Source organism: Sebastes fasciatus, chromosome 18 (genome assembly GCF_043250625.1).
Source record: "Sebastes fasciatus isolate fSebFas1 chromosome 18, fSebFas1.pri, whole genome shotgun sequence".
In the NCBI taxonomy this organism is placed as follows: Eukaryota; Metazoa; Chordata; class Actinopteri; order Perciformes; family Sebastidae; genus Sebastes; species Sebastes fasciatus.
This window is the reverse complement of record NC_133812.1, coordinates 29528216-29550282: the sequence shown is the minus strand read 5'-3', so window position 1 is coordinate 29550282 and position 22067 is coordinate 29528216. Positions and strand designations below refer to the sequence as shown.

At 38.1% G+C, this 22067-nt stretch overlaps 2 protein-coding genes across 3 annotated transcripts; one reads left to right on the top strand and one right to left on the bottom strand.

The window, feature by feature from the left end:
• Positions 1-6304: 6304 nt before the first annotated feature.
• pex3 (peroxisomal biogenesis factor 3) lies at positions 6305-16852 on the bottom strand. Its single transcript, XM_074616687.1, has 12 exons — positions 16722-16852; positions 14790-14921; positions 14572-14653; positions 14296-14339; positions 14031-14152; positions 13593-13659; positions 13448-13502; positions 12316-12454; positions 12136-12206; positions 11935-12057; positions 11666-11762; positions 6305-10578 (listed from the first exon to the last, which is right to left on the bottom strand). Exons 1-12 carry the CDS (start codon positions 16792-16794, stop codon positions 10495-10497), a joined length of 1089 nt encoding a protein of 362 aa, XP_074472788.1. The 5' UTR covers positions 16795-16852; the 3' UTR covers positions 6305-10494.
• An 806-nt stretch (positions 16853-17658) lies between these two features.
• adat2 (adenosine deaminase tRNA specific 2) lies at positions 17659-21371 on the top strand. 2 transcript variants are annotated; one of them, XM_074616695.1, is made up of 6 exons: positions 17659-17758; positions 18685-18789; positions 19173-19323; positions 20050-20156; positions 20446-20518; positions 20957-21371. In XM_074616695.1, exons 1-6 carry the CDS (start codon positions 17756-17758, stop codon positions 20983-20985), a joined length of 468 nt encoding a protein of 155 aa, XP_074472796.1. In that variant the 5' UTR covers positions 17659-17755; the 3' UTR covers positions 20986-21371. The 2 variants fall into 2 exon arrangements, with proteins under 2 accessions (XP_074472796.1, XP_074472795.1); XM_074616694.1 differs by having other exon boundaries at positions 17697-17955.
• The last annotated feature ends 696 nt before the right edge of the window (positions 21372-22067 follow it).

Here is a 22067-nt window from a genome sequence, read left to right as displayed (position 1 = left end):
AGCCAAGAGAGGTCCAGGGGGATAAGAGCAGCATTACCTGCTACCTTAAATGTGTTGAAGATCTCGGACCAACATGTATTGAGCTCCGGGCAGGACCAGAACATGTGAGTGAGGTCGGCTGGAGATTGCCGGCACCCGTTACATGAACCTGTTAAATTGGGATACATCTTAGATATAATGGACTCTGTGCACGAGCTTACATTGTAGGAGGCATCGTAAAATACACGGACAAACTACGTGTTTTGTTGTTTCGTTTGGAGGACTTGTTGGAAGATAATTCAACATTGCACAGCGGTTTCTGAGTGTTTCTGGATAACGTTGCGTGTCAGATGATCTTGTGTTGATGTGTTCGGTTCAGCTCTAACGTCAGTACTCTGAACGCGACCTTCAACCACACGGAAGCCCAAGAGACCGATCTCTACAGCGACGGTGGCAGAAAACAAAATGAAACACAATGAATGAGTTCAATAGAAAGTGATGTCCTCACACAGGACACCTGCTGTGTTTCAGTTCAGGGACGCACCACGTGTGTCTTGTGTCATGTTATTTACTGTAATCTAACGGGTTATAAAGTGTGTCGTAACTCTGTAAATCACAGCTTCACCCAACCACAACATCAGGTGTTTATTTACGCTCTTCTCTCCTACACCAGTTTCAGCCCTGAATCCACCTGAACCCTCCTTCTCTGTTTTTCCTGTTTTGGACTTGAGAACGAGGCTTTGTTGTTTTTGTCGCCCACTCAGACGACTTCTTGCATCACTAAGCTGCTGGAGATGTTGAGGGGGAGACAAAGATCTCTACTCAGATAAAATGCTCCCTGTGGTTATAACTGTTTAAAGATCTCCTTTATAGTGAGGCTGAACTCGGAGTCAGCTGAGACATCAGTCTCGTTTTAAAACGGCCTTTACAACCTAACTTTATGAAAAATAAATAAATAAGACCCTAACTTTATGGAATAAATAAATAAGACCCTAACTTTATGGAATAAATAAATAAGACCCTAACTTTATGAAATCAATCAATAAATAAATAATACCCTAACTTTATGAAATCAGTCAATAAATAAATAAATAAGACCCTAACTTTATGGAATAAATAAATAATACCCTAACTTTATGAAATCAATCAATAAATAAATAAATAAATAACATCTTAACTTTATGAAATAAATAAATAAATAAGACCCTAACTTTATGGAATAAATAAATGAATAAATAAATATATAAATAAATAAAAAATACCCTAACTTTATGTAAAACAAAGCCTCGGTGTTTGACACCCTGGAAATGAGAACGGGCTGGATGGCGACGGCCAAAATGCCAAACCGGAGGCTACAAACCAATGGGTGACGTCACAGTGACTATATATAGTCATATATATATATATAGGGACTATAGTCCCCTTCTTATCTCGACTACAGTCTGTTACTGCGTCTTTTAACGAATGAAGTAAATGTAAAACAAATAAAACCTGGACATCTGACCAACCTTTTTGATGGGAAGTCAAACGTTTCTCAGGAGGTTGGTGTTTGGACACAAGACCTCAACTTCTCTAAAACCCCGACCACGGCCTGATGATTATATCTATGTTTACGGGCTGAGAGGACGACCACAGACATTCATGGTTTAGTTCTAAGACTGAGAAAAGAACACATGTACATCAGAATGTGCTTTGTTCCTGTTGATGATTGAAGCTGAAGACATGATTTAGTTTTACTGTTTAACAGAGTCTCTGCAGAGAGAAACTATGTCCTCTGTTTCCTGAACATCAGCTGATCAATGTGATGAACAGTCAGCAGAAGTTCAGCTCTGCAGCACAACATGTTTTTACTAACTCTCCTGACAAACAGCACGTTCCCCGTCTGCCGTGGATTTCCCACTTTTGCAATGTGGGTCAGTGGTTCAGACGAGAGCTGCATCATGCCACCGGCGGCTCAGACTTCCAGCTCAACAGCGGAGGAGGGGGGGGGTATTTCCAGCTCTGTGCCACAAACAAAAGGCAGAGACACGATCACTCACTGTGGAGCAAGAACAAACAGAACCACGACGACAGTTCAGTCACTCTGGGGCTAATTTGAGCTGAACCTGTTTTTGCTGTTCAGGGTTGAACGTGACTCGGCTCAGCAGCGCTTCCATGGAACAAACAAACAGCCTCACCGCACACAGTTACTCAGCAAATCATAAAGGAACAAAGGCTCCATTCTGCCACTCGGCCTGTTTACGAGGGGCTCCGGCTCTATTTCAGGACGCAAGTAATCATTTCGTCAGTGGGACGGGGCGCGGTGGCACGATCCGTACCCGGGTATCGGTTAATCAGCGTAGGAGGAGGAGGTCAGGAGGTCAGGAGGCTGCAGCTGACTGACTGACTGGCAGCTGTGTGTTGAAACTCTGAGGAGAAACTTACACATCACAGTCACAGTGTTGCTGCCGACCACATGGCCTCTTTCATCATGTGGCTGTTTGTTAACCGTCTGACGGACTGAGCGTGTCTGTGTGTGGACTTCTTTAGAAAGTGAGGACATTTTGTCTCCATCAGAGGACTGTTTGAGGGTTAGGACCTGGTTTTAGGGTTACAGCTAGAATGAAGGTCATGTTAAGGGTTAAGAGTCCTCAGAGAGTCTGTTCACAAAGTCACATTGTGGGGACTCGACTCCACGGATGGATAAAGACAGAGGTCAGCGACCTGCGTCTCTTCAGCTCCTCCACATTTTCATTTTATTTATCATTGTTGTAGGTCTATGGTACGACGGTACGACGGAGTATTAGGGCCAAGATTTAGAGAATAAAGTCATAATATTATAAAGTAGTAATTTTACCTGTTATTTTCTTTTCTTTCTCGTAAAGTTATGACTTTATTCTCGTAATATTCTGACTTTATTGTGTAAATCTCAGATGTTGTTTCCCTCAATGTGGCCCTAATACTCCGTAGTACATTGTCTCTTTGGCCCTCACTGCATTAGACTTATATTCTGTATACTTAGACTATAAACTGTTACCTTCATCACAATGATCACATGTTTTGTGGCTCCAGACAGATTTTTATTTATTTTTTAGCCTAAAATGCAAAAAAGAAATGCACTGCTGCTCTACCACTGAGAAGAACTGAGTGTCTTTATTATATTATTATTATTATATTAATACAGTTCAGACATAAACTCCATCTAAAGTCTCTGACAGCTGATCCAGCTGTGATCAGAAACGGACGTTGCTTCACGTGACGCTTCAGAGAAACGACGTCTCATGTCTCTAAAAACATATTTCCTCGTTTCCTCTCTCCTCGCATGGTTTCCTCTCTCCTCGCCTGGTTTCCTCTCTCCTTGCGTGGTTTCCTCTCTCCTCGCGTGGTTTCCTCTCTCCTCGCGTGGTTTCCTCTCTCCTCGCATGGTTTCCTCTCTCCTCGCGTGGTTTCCTCTCTCCTCGCATGGTGGAAAAGACGCAAGTGAGGGAAACGTGGATGTAATGAAGAGCTTTGGGATGCTCCCACTATCACTTCTGATTGCAAAAAAACAAGATGGCGATGTTCAAAACGTGACTTTAAAACGTCCGTCCACAACCCAACGGGTGACGTCACGGCGACGACGTGCACTTCTCATATACAGTCTGTGTTTTTAAAGTGTCTCCAGAAGGAGGAACTTGGTGATCCATCTTTAAATAAAGAACTCATTTAAAGTTCCATCCCATTCTAGACTGATTCTCGTGCACAGATTGTTTAACCTCTTCAAAAATATAAATAAAGCAGCTTTAAATATGTGACCTTTCTAATGAAGTGGAACAGAAACATCTGACAACAGCTGCTCGGTTCAGTGTAATAATATAATAATATAATAATTCATTCTTTTAACCCTTTAATCGTCTCGACCATCAATAAACAACTCTCTCTTCATCTCTCCTCCTCCGACGGTAACATCAGAGAGGTCAGCTGACACGATGACGTCATCGTTTGAGTCACACTCCAGGAAGAACATGAATATCATCACACACGCACACGCACACACACGCACACGCACACGCACACGCACACACACGTCTAAAATGACAGTTTGAATTGAATAATAATAACTGAATAAATGCATAAAGTTGATGATCGGTGTTTGGACTCGTTGAACTTGGACGTCTCTCTCTGTTGATATTTTCCGCTGTGTAAACTCTCGTCCTGATAAGAGCTTTCCCAACAACCGTTTCCTGTTCGTTCAATCATTCAAGGTTAAAGGGGGAATGCTGTGGAATGTTTTTTGTGGCAAACTAACAGAAAACAATAAAAACATTCAGAACATGAACGTCACATAAATCAATTAAACTTCCAGAGGATGCGATTCAGTGAGGATGAGTCCGTCCTGAAACTCTTCCTCCTCCCCAAAACGAGACCAAAACTAACGATGCATTCAGGCGTCAACCTGTAACAGTCAAATACTTCCAAGGTTATCACCAGGAAGTTCCTTTAAAAGGCCGACAAGGTGTCAGATATCTCAGTTTCACCAGTTAAGAGTCGTTGAAAATCACAACATGATGCTCAACTTCTTTTTCTTTTTTATTATTTATTTATGTTTAGTAATATTATCGCCTATTTGGCCCTCAAGAGCCAAGCGCCCTGATATCTATATATCTTTTCATAACATATAAACCTGCGTCTTTTATGACAAATTTGTTTCTTTTTATCGCAAAATGCACATTTGTTATTAACTTAACTGATCCGCTAAATTATTCACCAACTATTTTAGTTATTTGTTAAGAAAAAAAAAGTCTAAATGTCTCTGATTGCAGCTTCTTAATGTGAATATGTTCTGGTTTCTTTCCTCCTCTGTGACGGTAAACTGAATATCTTTGAGTGGTGGACAAAACAAGATGTTTGAGGACATCGTCTTAGACTATAAGAAACACTGAGAGACCTTTTTCACCATTTATAGACCAAACAGCTAATCGATTAATGGAGAAAATAATCAACAATGAGTGGAGTATGAAGTGCTGCGTATTTCCCTCCTCTCCCTGCTCTGCTAGTAGAACATGAGTTGAATCAGGTGTGTTAACGAGCTCTCGTTGAGCTGAACTCACCTGATCTGACGAGCTAATCACACGTGGGAAGTGATGGGAAACATGCAGCAGTTATGTAGTTTATGTCCATCACAATATCAATAAATTAATCTAAACAATAAATGTAGTTTTACAAAAGAGGCTTGTTTTTATTCACCTTTTGATGTCCTTGATTGTGACCTGAACCGTCTCATCAGTCTGAGTGTAACCTTCACTAAACATGTGTTCCATGATCCTATAAAATAAAGGTGTGTTACAGCTGGAGATGACGAGTTCATCTCTTCATCGTGGAAACAACCGCTTGTCTTTATAATCCCACGCCCGCGTTGACTTGGATTATGAAATACCAATTTCCATTCCAGATTTTCTTTCTTGAATTCATGAATCGGCAATTAAAAGATGACATAACTGCCGATGTTATGATGAGTCAGCACTTTGACAATGCGGAGGTTATTTTCCAACACCAGTATGTCACGATGTGCTGATCTTATATCTAATGATGGAGCTGTTTCCTGCTTCAGGACGGCGCCCCCTGATGACACAATAATGTCCTGCTGGCTTACAGTGTCCAACTAACCCTTAATATCAAAAACAAAACATGTGATCATTGTGATGAAGGTAACACAGTTTATAGTCTAAGTATAAAGTATATCAGTCTAATGCAGTGAGGGACAAAGAGACAATGTACTACGGAGTATTAGGACCACATTGAGGGAAAACACATCTGAGATTTACACAATAAAGTCAGAATATTACGAGAAAAAAAAGAAAATAACACGTAAAATGACTACTTTATAATATTATGAGTTTATTCTCTAAATCTCAAATGTATTTTTTCCCTCAATGTGGTCCTAATACTCCGTTGTACCGTCGTACCATAGACCTACAACATGATCAATAAAAATTTAAATGTAAACAAATAAACAGTTATCAATTTCCTGTTTTTAAACCTCCACAGAGAGCCGCTGGAGAGGAGCTGAAGAGATGCAGGTTTCTGGAGAGGAGCTGAAGAGATGCAGGTTTCTGGAGAGGAGCTGAAGAGATGCAGGTTTCTGGAGAGGAGCTGAAGAGATGCAGGTTTCTGGAGAGGAGATGAAGAGATGCAGGTTTCTGGAGAGGAGCTGAAGAGATGCAGGTTTCTGGAGAGGAGCTGAAGAGATGCAGGTTTCTGGAGAGGAGCTGAAGAGATGCAGGTCGCTGACCTGTGAACTAAACTCTCTCACATATTAAACATAATTAAAACCCTATAAAGCAGAAAGGAAAGGAAACACAAAATGTATATTAAATCACATTTTACTTTTATTATCTCTTCAATAAACTGCTACAAGCGTACATTTCATCTGTCATTCAGGATGTTCTTTACGCTCCAAAAGGCGTAATAACGAATCGTTGATTACAGACGCAGATTTACATTCTCACCTGTTTATTATTATCATGAAGGAATCAGTTGGAATGAATCAGCTGGACTGATCTCTTCTCCTCGAGAGGGAAACTAACTAACAGGAATCTGACAGGTTATCGTGCAACACCTGGTGGCACGCTGAGACTGTTTCTGGTGAATCCCACCAACCAGCCTCTGCATGCATACTTACTTTACTTTACTGCTCTTATAGGACCAATCAGCAGATTTGTGCATCAGAACTGAACTAAACCAGATCTAATAAAACATGTAGAATAATAATTCTTATCATTTTGTTATGTAAAAATAATCATCTTCCCATTCCCTCCATGTGTAGCCGCCTGCGTGCCACTAATCAAAGACAATAGGAGTGATAAGGTAATGCTCTGAAGGGGAGATCTGCAACGATTCATTAGTCGTAAGCTATTAAATTAATCACCAACTATTTTAGTTATTTCTTAAGAAAAAAAAAGTCTTCGATTGCAGCTTCTTAAAAGTGAATATTTCCTGGTTTCTTTCCTCCTCTGTGACAGGAAACTGAATATCTTTGAGTTGTGGACGTTTGAGGACGTCATCTCAGACATCTTAACTGATGAAACGGAGATATCTGACACCTTGTCGGCCTTTTAAAGGAACTTCCTGCTGATAACCTTGGAAATATTTGACTGTTACAGGTTGACGCCTGAATGCATCGTTAGTTTTGGTCTCGTTTTGGGGAGGAGGAAGAGTTTCAGGACGGACTCATCCTCACTGAATCACATCCTCTGGAAGTTTCATTGATTTATGTGTCAGTTTGCCACAAAACAATATTCATAACGAATGTGCATTTTGCGATAAAAGCAACACAGATGTAGGTTTATGTTATGAAAAGATATAGATATTGGGGCACCGCCAATTTGATCCCTGAGGTCCGTGACAGATTTTTTTTTTAAATGGCCTCCAATTAGGCGCTTAATTAAGAAAACTGATTTTCTGAGTCTTGATGAATTCTTAGGTGTGTTAAGCTGATTAGATCAGATGTCAGAAGATCACAGACATGTTGTTTTTTATTTTATAAAGGTGCTTTTTTAAAAGCTTTTAACCTGAGAAAAACATGAAAACTAAATAAAAGAAGGTCACTTCAGGGTCAAACTTCACCCCTTTAACTTCATGACAGAACGACAACCAATACGCCTTTAGGACGGAAAGATCTCCAGCTTTCCATCTGTGCATTTTGCTTTTTTATTATTTATGTTTAGTAATATTTAGCGCTCTCAAGAGCCAAATTTGCAAGCACCCTGATATCTATATATCTTTTCATAACATATAAACCTGCGTGTTTTATGACAGATTTGTTGCTTTTTATCGCAAAATGCACATTTGTTATTAACTTAACTGATCCGCTAAATTATTCACCAACTATTTTAGTTATTTGTTAAGAAAAAAAAAGTCTAAATGTCTCTGATTGCAGCTTCTTAATGTGAATATCTTCTGGTTTCTTTCCTCCTCTGTGACGGTAAACTGAATATCTTTGAGTTGTGGACAAAACAAGACGTTTGAGGACGTCGTCTTGAGCTTTAAGAAACACTGATCGATATTTTTCACAATCTTACAGACCAAACAACTGATCGATTAATGGAGAAAATAATCAATTAGTTGACAATAAAAATAATCATATTCCAGCTGTCTAGATGACGTAAAGAACCTGTAAGTTCATATAGTAGTGTATGAAGTGCTGCGTATTTCCCTCCTCTCCCTGCTCTGCTAGTAGAACATGATGAGTTCAGGTGCGTTAACGAGTTCTCGTTGAGCTGAACTCACCTGATCTGAGGAGCTAATCTCACCTGGGAAGAGTTGGGAAACATGCAGCACTGAGAACCACTAGGTTTCCTTTCTTGGCTTTGGATAACAGTCTTATAATTTACACACAGAACACTCTGAAATCAGTTCAGCGTTGCCAGTAGTCCCATACAGTCAGTGTGAAACAGAAAGAAACAGGAGGAATATGTCAATATCGGCTCATTAATGAGACAAATACCAAACAGATTGTGGCTCTTAAAGTGAAACTTTGGCTATTTTAGGATGCAAACCAGGATGTAATACCCACCCTGTCCAGGATAGAACATTTAACTGGACTTAAAAACAGGAGAGAACCTTATTGTAATGAAGCCCTTCATGTAAAGACAGAGGAGGACGATGCAGACAGATTCTCACATCAGCTGAAGAACGGCGACACCTTCTGGATTAAAAAGGGACTACATCGGAAAAATAGGATTCAGACGCTGCAGGACGCCGATTTATAGACTGAAATCACGGGCTGCTTCCCTCTTAATCGGCCTGACTGAGATTTCATCAGTCGATTTTTAATGCTTTTTTCATGCTGAATATTTCCATGAAAAGCTTCTGAGCACATCTCTGGTCAACACCAGATTTAAAGTGGAGCTTTCCTGTGTTTCTTTGTGGAGAAACTCTGTCAATCAACTAATCAGTTAGTCCTCCTTTGGTTGAGGACAGTCCGACTGAAATCAGAACATTTTAAAGCCTGTGGGTCGTAGAGGTGAACTGCTGTGTGTTTGTCTTTAGGTTGTTTTATAATTTTATTCTTAGGTATTGTCTTATTTATTGTAGTATTTATCAACTGTACTATTTATAGATTTTAAGGGCTGAGAGAGAGCCAGGGTGAAATGCATTTCATTGCATTTCACTGTACACTGTACTTTTCAATGCATATGACAAATAAACTTGAAACTTGAAACTTGAAACAGCAAGTACACATAACTGCAGTCGGACTGATGTGAGTCTGTTAATAAAGGTGTTTTATTGACCACTGAAAGTCATCCACATCTGATAAGATGCTGTTTTGAGGACATATTTAAAGGGACTGTATTTACTGTGTGAACAGGTTGTAAAGTAACCGAAACAATGAGACCTTCCACTACGTTCTGGGTTTCCTCTCTCAGCCTGTAGAATGATTTTCATGTGAAGAATGTGGGTCGTTTTTTCCGGCAAAATCCAACGGATGTGACGTCGTGCACGCTCGCGAGTGCCTTTATTTTCAGCTCCAGTGACAGGGCTAACAGCGTGCAACCACAGCTAACATTTGGTAAGAAAAGGAGTCCGCTGACGCCAACAAACGGCGAGCTGCCACAACTCAGACTCCACGGAAGCACAAAAAAAAAAACATCAGGCGCGAGCAACAGGACGCTGACTGTCGTTGACTTAACGCCACAGGTGTCACTGTTAACAAGCTATTTCTCATTCTTACATCTTGCCTTGTTAATTAGGAATAAATCGATGCCACTACGACATTTTGATCATCTTCTCACTCTTTGATAATCTTTTTTTTAAAGGCTGTAATATTTCCAAATTACCTCCAAGCTGCTTCAGATTTTCTCCACAAGGACAAGAAAAACGGTCAAATTTAAAACCCTAAATATTAGAAGATCTTATACGGATCAGCCCCCGTCGGTCCCTCTAATACCTGGTTACGTTGTGAAAAAGAAACAAGAAAAGGAATAAAGACAAACTCTTCTGATATCAAAACAAAGAGCCAAGATGCCGACCGAACAGCTGGAAACGAGAACAGACATAAAACACTCACCTCTGCTGATAGAACATCATCCTAAAATCTGTAATATTAATGTAATAAACTGACGATGTTTCTTCTTGTTTGATAAAGTGGAGAACAGTAGTGACCGATCCTTCACCACGTAGTCTCAGTGTGTGTTCCCCTCCTCTCAGGGTAATTAAAACCACACTACCAGGTTAAATAAGACTCCATTTCCCAAGATGCAGTGGTCCGAGGGTTAACCACAGGCTCTGCTGTGACTACAACCCCGGTGCAAGTCTTCCTGCACCAGTTGAATATCCATAACGGCGCCGTTCACAGGAAGCACACCGACGCTTCCACTGCCGTGGATATTTCTGTCATGAATCTTCATCGTCACAGAGACTCAAGTCTGCAGGATGTGGAGGAGAAGAGTGTCTCACAGAGAGGAAGGATGAACAGTCCAGGGCTTCAATCATTTCTGTTTTCATCCCTCTTGATTCCTCCTCTTCCTCCTCCTCTTCCTCTTCATGCTCGGTTGATTATTTCTGCAGTTCCTGAGGTGCACTGAAGGTCTCGTAGACGTTGGCCGCAAACTCCTTCACCTGGTCGTTCATCAGCAGTTCCTGAGAGACAGACAGGAAGTTAGAGACATGATATACAGAGAAGTAAAGACGGTGATATGTATTCTGTGTTTGCTGGTTCTGTGCTTTAAAATGTAATTCATATTTAGAAATGACAAAATTAACTGACGGACTAACTAACGGAAGTGAGGAAAGCAAGCCGACGAGTAAAGTCAAACAATTAAAACGGTCTCTAAAGTGAAACTGATATTTTGTCCTCTCTTTTACAAACATTAAAGGTCCCGTATCAGCTCATTTTCAGGTTCATACTTGTATTCTGTGTTTCTACTAGAACATGTTTACATGCTTTAATGTTTAAAAAAAACATTTATTTTCCTCATACTGTCTGCTTGAATATCCCTCTATTCACCCTCTGTCTGAAACGCTCCGTTTTAGTGAATTTCAATGAAATTGCAACAGAATTGCGTTGCTAGGCAACAGCTTGGGTCCATGTTTACTTCCTGTCAGCTGATGTTATTCACATCCACTGCAACAGGAAATAAACTGGGACACATTTAGTATGTTTACGTTTAAAACTTTGAAATGGTCTAAATATTTTATATTTGTGACATCATAAATGGACAGAAATCCAAACGGCTTGTTTCAAACGCACAATTTCTGAATACGGGCTGTGTGTGTTTCTCCGTATATTGAGCGTTTTGATAGTTTAACTGGATTTATATATCACTTAAACCTGCTTTATAATATAAAAGATATGAAAATGTCACTTTTTACAATATGGGACCTTTAAAGACTGATACTGGATTACTGTTGGGAACATGTGTTTGATTATCACTCAGCAAACAGTCAAGATAAAGTCAAACAAAAGGCAGAGTTTGGACTTTGTTTCAAGATAACTGAGCCAATCTGTGCAGCCTGAGCTGTTGACATCTGTTTGCCTAAACTTGATATCTGACCAGCGGATCGTTAAGTGTACTTAGCTTTAATATTTGATTGGTTGAGTATTTTACCGTCTTTTAATGCAAAACAAATGGAACTAGTACGTGAAAGCCAGCGTCCCATTCTGAAGTAATGTAATCTATATGATGCTGTGAAGTTTGTGTTGGTGAGAGCCTGCAGCTGGTTTCACCTGGACGAAGTGGCTGGGAGTCTCGCTGCAGATGGTGTTGATCTGACCGTTGACGATGGGGATGATCTTCGCCAGCGGCAGACTGACTGCAGACAGACTGGACACAAACAAACACAAATACGACAGTCGGAGATTAACGACAATTTTCTCATAGAAAATCACAAAAGAATAAACTCAAATGAGCAGGAAACAATAATGTACTCATGTTAGTTGCTATAGTGTGTAAACAGTGATAAAAGCTAATCATGTTAGTCAGTGGAGCAGCCGACCTATCGGGTGCAGAGCTGGGGGCGGAGTCACAGGGAGGCGGGCGGAAGAACTCGGCCAGGTTGTCAAGAAGACGAGAGAAACCGCGGTTGAAACTGGCGTTCAGGACGGTGGTGAAGTCTGGACTGGAGGAGCAAACACACACACATCAGAATCACACACGTCTACAGGTGTATAAACACACACACAGGTGCAGCGTTTACCTGTCCAGCATGTCTCTGGTCTCGTTCAACAGTCTGATGGTCACAACATCGTTTTCAGTCAGCCCACATGCCTGCAGAGGACGAAGAGGAGATGCTGTTAGTTAAACAGCCAGATGTTTGATATCAGTGAGTACAGCTGTGTTTCATCCATCCTCTCTCTCGGCGTGTGAAGTGAGCGACCTGGTCAGCGAGCGCGTTCTCGTCATCAGCCAGCATGTACCAGGACATCGTCCGCTCAGAGCCGGCCTCCACCTCCGCCCTGATCCAGCTCAGCTGCTGCTCCAGCTCCAGCAGAGACAGACTCTGCTTCAGGGACACGCTGCAAATCAGACATTCATTCATTAGTCATTTAATTCAGCAAGAAACAACGTCTTCTGATTCTTCTGATTCAAGCCTCAGAGATCAGAGACGTGACTGAACTGAATGTTTTGGCTGTTTTGTTTTGAAAATGTCTCGTGGCGCTCCGGGAACCAACGTTAGAATAGTTTTACATTTTCAACTGTTTTTTTATTTTATTTTAGTTTTAGTTAGTTTTAAATGTGTTTCTTAGTTTCAGTTTCTCAAGGTTTAGTTTAGTTTATGATATAATGTCTTAAAAACTCAAACTGAAATGGATTTACGTATTTATTCTTTTTTTTATTATTCTTTTTTAAACCAGGTAATATCGTTTCAGTTTACTTTTTCTTCAAGGATACAGATTTATTTAGTTTCAGTTTACTAACAATATTTTAATTATCATTATTTAGTTTATTACAATAACAGCCGTGTTTAGAAGGTGTTATGGAAATGATGGTATTAAAGGTAATCTGAGATCTTTAGAAGAATTGACAGACTGATATTGTTTGTTGCTTCTCTCTCATCACTTTAGACAGAAACTGTGTATTTATTTGTTGTTAGTTATTAGATGTTGTTTTATTAATAATAAGTATTGATTATTCTAGATTTTTATTTTGTTTAGATTTGATTTTGATAGTGTTTTGTTTTGCTAGTTATTTGTTATCTAGGTAGGTATAGTAGGCCGGTATTGGACCAGCATGCACCAAGAGCAGAACAAGAGAAGCCGCGACAGCCATGTTTTCTTTGTGCTTCGTTTGCTTGCTTTTGGATAAATAAATCATCAGAAACAGACATTCTGCAGGGACTATTTTGTCTTCAGTGGCACTTTGATGTAAGTTAGATTTTTCCGACATGGCCACTAGAAACCGATTTTTTAAGTTGCCACGACAAAAGGTCGCCTGTAAGTTGCGAAAATGTGCAAAACTCTTGCGAGACTCGTTGCCTGACGACCCGATCTTTATTTACAGACACTCACCCTCCCAGAGAGTTCTGTACAGCTTTCTTCACTACCATCATCAACTCTGTCAAACCTGGAGCGAGAAAGACAGACAGACAGAGGTGAAGACTGACAGACTGACATAAACGAGGAGGAGATCTTGGTGTGTGTGTTTCCATCCTACCGTCTCCCAGGAGATGTTGGATACTGGACAGGTACTGCTGCTGGACGTCCGGGGGAGCCAGAGGAGTCTGGGAGGGAAACAAATGAAAGTCTTGAGTTCTCCTGTAACTGAAACTTTGTGAAGCTTCCTTTGAAACACTAAAACCTTAAGGACATCATGAAATAGACAATATACCTTCTTAAAAAAAGAACACAGATTTTACAGTGACCTCATCCTGGACAAGTAGTTTGAGAAACCGGAATAGTTTGTTGCTACAGTTGCAACGATTGGATCCAGGAAGTGGAAGTCTCATGTCAAATATTTACATAAACAAAAATCTGTTTGTATTTAAAGTTAACTGTAATAATGTGAACAGCAGAAACTGACAGTGTTCTAGTTAATGCTGTGATCTTACAGGTTGTAGAAGTGAAAGAAGCTCCTGAATGTTGTGTTCCTCACCATGGTGTTCTTGCCCACAGAGTTGTCCAGGTACAGGTATCCTCCGATGATGTTCAGCTGGACTCTCAGTAGAACCACCAGCATGCAGGTGCTGTACACCGCCACGATGGTGCGGGTGAAACCTGAACAAGACCACACACGTTTGGGATCAAATACTAGATCTCAAATCTGACTGTGAAAAGCAAAAACATCTGTTTCTGTGCAGTAAAATATTTTCCTGGGATTATTTACAACTGATTTGTGACAGCTAACAGCGTGAACTCACTGATGATCTTTAAATCTTCCCAGATTTCCAGCTTGTTGGCCGGTCTGTGAGACGACGGGGAAGAAGAAACTGTTTATGTTTCACATCAAGACTTGAGAACAACGCTGCGTTTTACAGCACACTTCCTGTTTCACTACAGACAGTAAAGTAACACTTCAACATGTTTAGTACAACAGAAACATCTAAAGATGGTGACAAAGTGGCACAAGCATGTGTAATACAAGTGAATGAGGAATTGTTTTTATCTATTGAAGCTAACAGTAAAATGCTACTCACTTGGCCTTGAGGAGTGCGGTGAGGCTTTCTGAGTTGAGTTGACAGGCGATGGCTTCTCTCAGTGGAGGCAGCATGGACAACACTGACACACACACACACAGAGCAAAGAGTCAGAACAAAGAACGTCTAACATCAACTTTACATTGTTTAGTGCCGATCCTGATAATATGAAAAAAAGAAGACCAAAGTCTTGTCATTCAGCAGAGTAGAGTCTTTACCGGTCATGTTGCACGTCCTCTGGTTGCTCTCAAAGTGGAACTGTCGTCTGGCCTGAGCGATGTACTCGGTCGCCTCCCTCTCCTGGATGTCCCTGATCTTCTTCTGGGCATATTTACCCAGGATGTACACTCCTGGGGATCACCAACGAAGAAGAAGTATTACTAACTAATATCAAGCACAGAATATAAATAAATATAATAATATAAATAATGTAAAATATAAATCAACCTTTATTGTCACACATTGTACATAGCACATATATATATATATATATATATATATATATAGTTTTATATATATATATATATATATATATATATAACTATATATATAGTTACATATATATATATATATATATACATACATATAAAACTATATATATATATATATATATAACTATATATATATATAGTTATATATATATGTAACTATATATATATATATATAGTTATATATATATGTAACTATATATATATAGTTATACATGTATATAACTATATATAGTTATATATAATTATACATATATATAGTTATACATAACTATATATATAATTATATATATATAGTTATATATAACTATATATAGTTATAGTTATATATAATTATACATATATATAGTTATACATATATATATATAGTTATATATATAACTATCTATATATATATAACTATATATATAGATAGTTATATATATAACTATCTATATAGTTATATACATATATATAGTTATACATGTATATAACTATATATGTATATAGTTATATATAATTATACATATATATAGTTATACATATATATATATATAGTTATATATATATATATATATATATATATGTATATAGTTATATATAATTATACATATATATAGTTATACATATATATATATATGTATAACTATATATATATAATTATACATATATATAGTTATATATGTATGTATATATACATATATATAGTTATATATATAGTTATATATAATTATATATATATATACATGTATAACTATATATATGTATATAACTATATATATATATGTAGTTATATATGTATATAGTTATATATGTATGTATATATACATATATAACTATATATATATAGTTATACATATATAACTATATATATATAGTTATACATATATAACTATATATATATAGTTATACATATATAGTTATATATGTATAACTATATATATATAGTTATACATATATAACTATATATATATAGTTATACATATATAGTTATACATGTATAACTATATATATATAGTTATACATGTATGCCTAACTGAAACTACATACTGCTCTATTGTTGATATATAGTTTAAATCATGTATTCTAGCTCTGAGTCTGTAAAAATGAAACATAAACAGTCAGAGCTAGCAGCTAGCGGTTAGCTATAGTTACCTGCAGTCAGAGCTAGCAGGGAGCTAGCAGCTATAGTTACCTGCAGTCAGAGCTAGCAGGGAGCTAGCAGCTATAGTTACCTGCAGTCAGAGCTAGCAGGGAGCTAGCAGCTATAGTTACCTGCAGTCAGAGCTAACAGAGAGCTAGCAGTTAGCGGTTAGCTATAGTTACCTGCAGTCAGAGCTAGCAGAGAGCTAGCAGTTAGCGGTTAGCTATAGTTACCTGCAGTCAGAGCTAGCAGGGAGCTAGCAGCTATAGTTACCTGCAGTCAGAGCTAGCAGGGAGCTAGCAGCTATAGTTACCTGCAGTCAGAGCTAACAGAGAGCTAGCAGAGAGCTAGCAGCTAGCGGTCAGCTATAGTTACCTGCGGTCAGAGCTAACAGAGAGCTAGCAGAGAGCTAGCAGCTAGCGGTCAGCTATAGTTACCTGCGGTCAGAGCTAACAGGGAGCTAGCAGCTATAGTTACCTGCAGTCAGAGCTAACAGAGAGCTAGCAGAGAGCTAGCAGCTAGCGGTTAGCTATAGTTACCTGCGGTCAGAGCTCCGGTGAAGATAAACTTCCTCTTGTGTCGTTTAACAAAGCTCCAGACAGATGACAACATGACGGAGCTGTTGAAGGTTCACTCACTACAGAACCCAGCAGCTGCTACCGGAGACATGCTGATGCTAACAGGCTAACACCATGCTAACAGCGTGCTAACATGCTAACAGCATGCGCTGGTGACGCGGCGGAGGGAATAGTACATAGCACTACTTCCGGTGAGCGATTTCAAAATAAAACACGAATCGAGCTCTAGCACATAATGTGAAGAACATGTGAAGACAAACAGTTTTATTGTGTTATGCAGTTATGAGGTCATTTCTTTTAGGCCTGTCCTTACATTATTATTTTACATTTTTTACAAAAAAAATCTGATAACTTACATAAACGTGTTAGTGCTCACTGGTGGACAAAGTATATGTATTAGGAACAGTGTTTCTGTGATGATCTAATATCAGGATAATATCGCTGCACCAAATGTATATACAATACAAAAATATATAATAAAAAAAGTTAATAAAAGATAGTAAACGCAGTTTGATCATGTGAAAAACATTAACATTTTGCACAAAAATAATAATTAAGATAAAAATAATACTACGATAAATATATCTTAAAATAACCAAATTTGTGACATACATTTCTGTACATACATGTATATAAATACAGAAATATATATACAATATGTATAATAACAGTGTAATGAATAGAAACATGTTATAGTGGGAATGATGATAGTGCAATTTATGATATATCTGTCGAAGGAACCTGACTCAAAAACAACCTCCGAGTCTGTCAAACCTTAAAACTTAATAGAAACAAAAGACATAATAAAATGAAGCTTTTATTTTATATGTAAAATCCCTTCATTTCCGGTTTTACATCCAGTCAACTCTAGTGAGCTTGAAGCATCGATGACGTCATCATGAACGTGAGGATGAGCGGAGCTGTTTGATTGGTCACGTCTGGAACGGAACTGGTCCGTCCAATATTATCTTCCCCCTCCGGTGCAGGTGGACGGCATGGTGAACTACAACCGACCACATTTAACTAAAGAGCGAAGAAATACGCAATAAACTCATCATATGTGAATAGTATGACCTTTATTACGTAGAGTTCAGTAGTGATAGTTGCCATGGGAACAGAGGAGGCTGGTGATGATGAGGGTTTCTGTCTGAGTGATGAAGAGGTGGAGAGGTGGATGAGCAGCGCCTTTAACATGGTGAAGAATGAATCTCAGTTGTTTTAAAGATTCACAGTTTTATATAATTGTTGCAATTAACTTTATACATTTACATATTATTCATAAAACAGGAATATTTTGCCAATTATTGGAGCTAATTTCTCAGGAGTTCTGCAGCATGTTTTAACTACTATGACAAATATTTGCTGGTTCATGTTTTCCAAACTTTTTTTATATACTTTTAAAAAATGTTTAACCATTAATCAATAAATGTAAAAAGTAATTGACAGATATTATTAATATGATAGTAATAATAATAATAATAATTATTATGATAATAATAATAAGAATTATTATTATTATTATTATTATTATATTAAAGTGTTACAGTGCATGTAAAAACTGAAAAAGATTTGTAAATTAATTTTAAGAACAAAAAAAAAATTAAAAAGCAATGAATACAAAAGTAGATGACAGATATTATTATTATTATTATTATTATATTAAAGTGTTATAGTGCAAAAACACACAAAAAAAGGATAGAAACTTTATTTTAAGAATATGAAAACAAACAAATAAATAAAAGCAATAAATAAATACATTTAAAAGGTAATTGACAGATTAAATTCTCATGAAAATAATTTTTTAGTTGCATCTCCATAAAGGTCTGGATCAGTATCAGTGTGTGTAGTGTGTTTCTGTTTAACACCATGTGACCGTCCGTGTGTAGCTGCTGCGTGTTGACCTGCTGTAAACGTGTCTCTGCAGGCTAAAGACGCTCTGGAGAACGGAGAGGTGCCGGTCGGATGTCTGATGGTCTACGGTGATGAAGTCGTGGGGAAAGGGAGGAACGAAGTCAACGAGACCAAAAACGTAGGAAATATGAAAACATACAGGGTGCTCCGGCTGGTTTCCTGTTTCTCTTTTCAGAGACTGAGACTGAGCTCCGTGCAGAAATCTGTCAGTTTATCAAACATGCATACCAGCACAGAGAAACATCTCTGTTGTTTATTGTTGTTTACTTCATATTTAGACTATTTGGGGCAAAGTTATTATGTTTATATTATTATAGCACATTTAATTACAGGTCATCACTAATCAATATTTCTGAATAGTGCAGACATTTTATCCTCCAAATACACCGTTACAACCTGCACCTCTTAAAACCTTCATTTTCAGAAGGGAGTTTGGCATTAAGTTTATCCGTGTGTGTGTGTGTGTGTGTGTGTGTGTGTGTGTGTGTGTGTGTATATTAGGCCACTCGCCACGCTGAGATGGTGGCCCTGGATCAGCTCCTGGACTGGTGTCGCCGCAGCAATCTGGATGTGAGCGGCGTGTGCAAGCGAACGGCGCTGTACGTCACCGTGGAGCCGTGCATCATGTGTGCTGCAGCCCTGCGCCTGCTCAGTATCCTCCACCCCCAACCTCTCTGTGTGTGTGTGTGTATATGTGTGTGTGTGTGTGTGTGTGTGTGTGTGTGTGTGTGTGTGTGTGTGTGTGTGTGTGTGTGTGTGTGTGTGTGTGTGTGTGTGTGTGTGCGTGCGTGCGTGCGTGCGTGCGAGCGATCAGTGCGTGCGTGAGAGTGTGAGATCAGGTTCAGGTTATTTATTTGTACACATACTGAAGGTAAATTTGGTTTGCAGTAAAAAGACAAGGTGTCCTTCATGACTCACATTTTACAGACACAGACAATAGACCAGGGGTCAGCAACCTTTACTATCTAAAGAACCATTCTAGGCAAAATTTTAGGAGCTGAAGAGACGCAGGTTGCTGACCGCTGCTGTAGACAAACATGGTAAAAATGCTCAAGGTTCCAGTGATCACTAAATCCACTAAAATACAATGAATAAATATGAATAAATAAATAAATAATCAATGAATCACCCGACTACTAGACCATTTCACAATCTGATTCAGACAGTTTCTGTTCTTTAAAGAGAAGTTTCCAAACGATGACACCAGAGAAAAAGACCAGATAGATTCAGTAACAGCAGGATGAAATGAGGTTGTCGTGGTTTTAGTCGGTGTGAGAATAGAAGAAGAAGAAGAAGAAGAAGAATAGGACGGTTTCCTCCAGTAAAACAGACGCTGGTTCTGATGATGACGGCTGTGTTTCCTTCACCTCGGCGTCAGACATCCCCGTGGTCGTGTACGGCTGCAGGAACGAGCGGTTCGGAGGCTGCGGTTCAGTTCTGGACGTTTCCTCTGCAGACCTTCCTCAGACTGGGACCACGTTCAAGGTCTCTGTCTGTCCCCCCCCGGTGTCTCTTCATGTTCGCCTGACTGACGTTTATTTATCTGTGTGTCTCGTCCTCGGGGAGTGTCTCTGATGGGTTTGTGGAAGTTTTCTCAGAAGAGTGGAGGCTGCAGATTAATGCTCTTAATGCCTTATGGTGTATATATACTATATATATAACTGTATATATAAACTGTATATATACTGTATTTATAACTATATATATACTGTATATATAACTGTATATAATCAGTATATATAAGTGTGTATTAACACGTCGTGTGTGTGTTCAGTGTGTTTCAGGTCACCGAGCAGAAGAAGCCGTAGAGATGCTGAAGTCTTTCTACAAACAGGAGAATCCAAACGGTGATCAGAAACATCATCATCATCTCCTCTCTCATCTCTCCTCAAATTATTTATTATTATTATATAATTAAAGTTATTAGCTAGCTCAGAAGCTAACATGAACACCATTTACCTCCAACTAGAAAAAGAAATGTCCTTTTGTGGCGTTTAACGGCTCTCTCATATTCTCTTCTCTTCTCTCATCTCTCTCTCCAAATTATGTTTTCTCTTTTTTAATTTTATACTTTTTATTTCTCATTTGTGATTTTTTTCTCATCTTCTCCTTTTAATCACATCTATTTTCATCTTTTCTACTCCGTCATCTTTCTCTTCTTTACACACTTTTCTATTCATTCATTTCATTGATTTACTATTTCATACCTTTACCTTTACCTTTCCTTTTCTAAACCCTCTTTTCTCTTCTCTCTCTAACAGTGTTCTACTTTCTGTCTGTTTCAGCTCCTAAACCCAGAACAAGGAAGGACTGAACTCTTCAGCTGTAGATTCAGTTTTTATATTCTGTATATCACCTTTGTTTTATTAAATAAATGTCATTATAAATCCTGTTTGTGTGTGATGACTTCTCATGAAGGAAGAAGAGGGGAAATGAAACCATTGAGTGATGAACCTGTAACCCAGAGGTCAGCGACCTTTACTATTAACAGAGACATTTAGGCAAAAAAAAATCTGTCTGGAGCCACAAAACATGTGATCATTGTGATGAAGGTAACTCAGTTTATAGTCTAAGTATATAGTATATAAGTCTAATGCAGTGAGGGCCAAAGAGACAATGTACTACGGAGTATTAGGGCCACATTGAGGGAAACAACATCTGAGATTTACAGAATAAAGTCAGAATATTACGAGAAAAAAAGTCGTAATATTACGAGAATAAAGTCATAACTTTACGAGAAAAAAAAAGTCGTAAAATTACAAGAATAAAAAGTCAAAACTTAACGAGAAAAAAAGTCGTAAAATTACGAGATTAAAAAGTCAAAACTTAACGAGAAAAAAAAAGTCATAACTACGAGAAAAAAAGTCGTAATATTACAAGAATAAAGTCAACTTAACGAGAAAAAAAAGTCGTAAAATTACGAGAATAGTCATAACTTTACGAGAAAAAAAAAGTCGTAAAATTACAAGAATAAAGTCATGAGAAAAAAAAGTCGTAAAATTACGAGAATAAAGTCAACTACGAGAAAAAAAGTCGTAATATTACAAGAATGAAGTCAACTTAACGAGAAAAAAAAGTCGTAAAATTACGAGAATAAAAAGTCAAAACTTAACGAGAAAAAAAGTCGTAAAATTACGAGATTAAAAAGTCAAAACTTAACGAGAAAAAAAAAGTCGTAAAATTACGAAAATAAAGTCATAACTACGAGAAAAAAAGTCGTAATATTACAAGAATAAAGTCAACTTAACGAGAAAAAAAAGTCGTAAAATTACGAGAATAGTCATAACTTTACGAGAAAAAAAAAGTCGTAAAATTACAAGAATAAAGTCATGAGAAAAAAAAGTCGTAAAATTACGAGAATAAAGTCAACTACGAGAAAAAAAGTCGGAATATTAC

Excerpts from the sequence above, each read along its gene's own strand:
- pex3 (XM_074616687.1), bottom strand. The coding sequence starts at position 16,794 with ATGTTGTCATCTGTCTGGAGCTTTGTTAAACGACACAAGAGGAAGTTT. Across the intron at positions 14,922-16,721 it reads CACCGGAGCTCTGACCGCAG|GAGTGTACATCCTGGGTAAA; the intron begins GTAACTATAGCT and ends GGTGATCCCCAG. Across the intron at positions 10,579-11,665 it reads CTCCCAGCCACTTCGTCCAG|GAACTGCTGATGAACGACCA; the intron begins GTGAAACCAGCT and ends TCTGTCTCTCAG.
- adat2 (XM_074616694.1), top strand. The coding sequence starts at position 17,869 with ATGGGAACAGAGGAGGCTGGTGATGATGAGGGTTTCTGTCTGAGTGAT. Across the intron at positions 18,790-19,172 it reads AAGTCAACGAGACCAAAAAC|GCCACTCGCCACGCTGAGAT; the intron begins GTAGGAAATATG and ends TGTGTATATTAG. Across the intron at positions 20,519-20,956 it reads CAAACAGGAGAATCCAAACG|CTCCTAAACCCAGAACAAGG; the intron begins GTGATCAGAAAC and ends TGTCTGTTTCAG.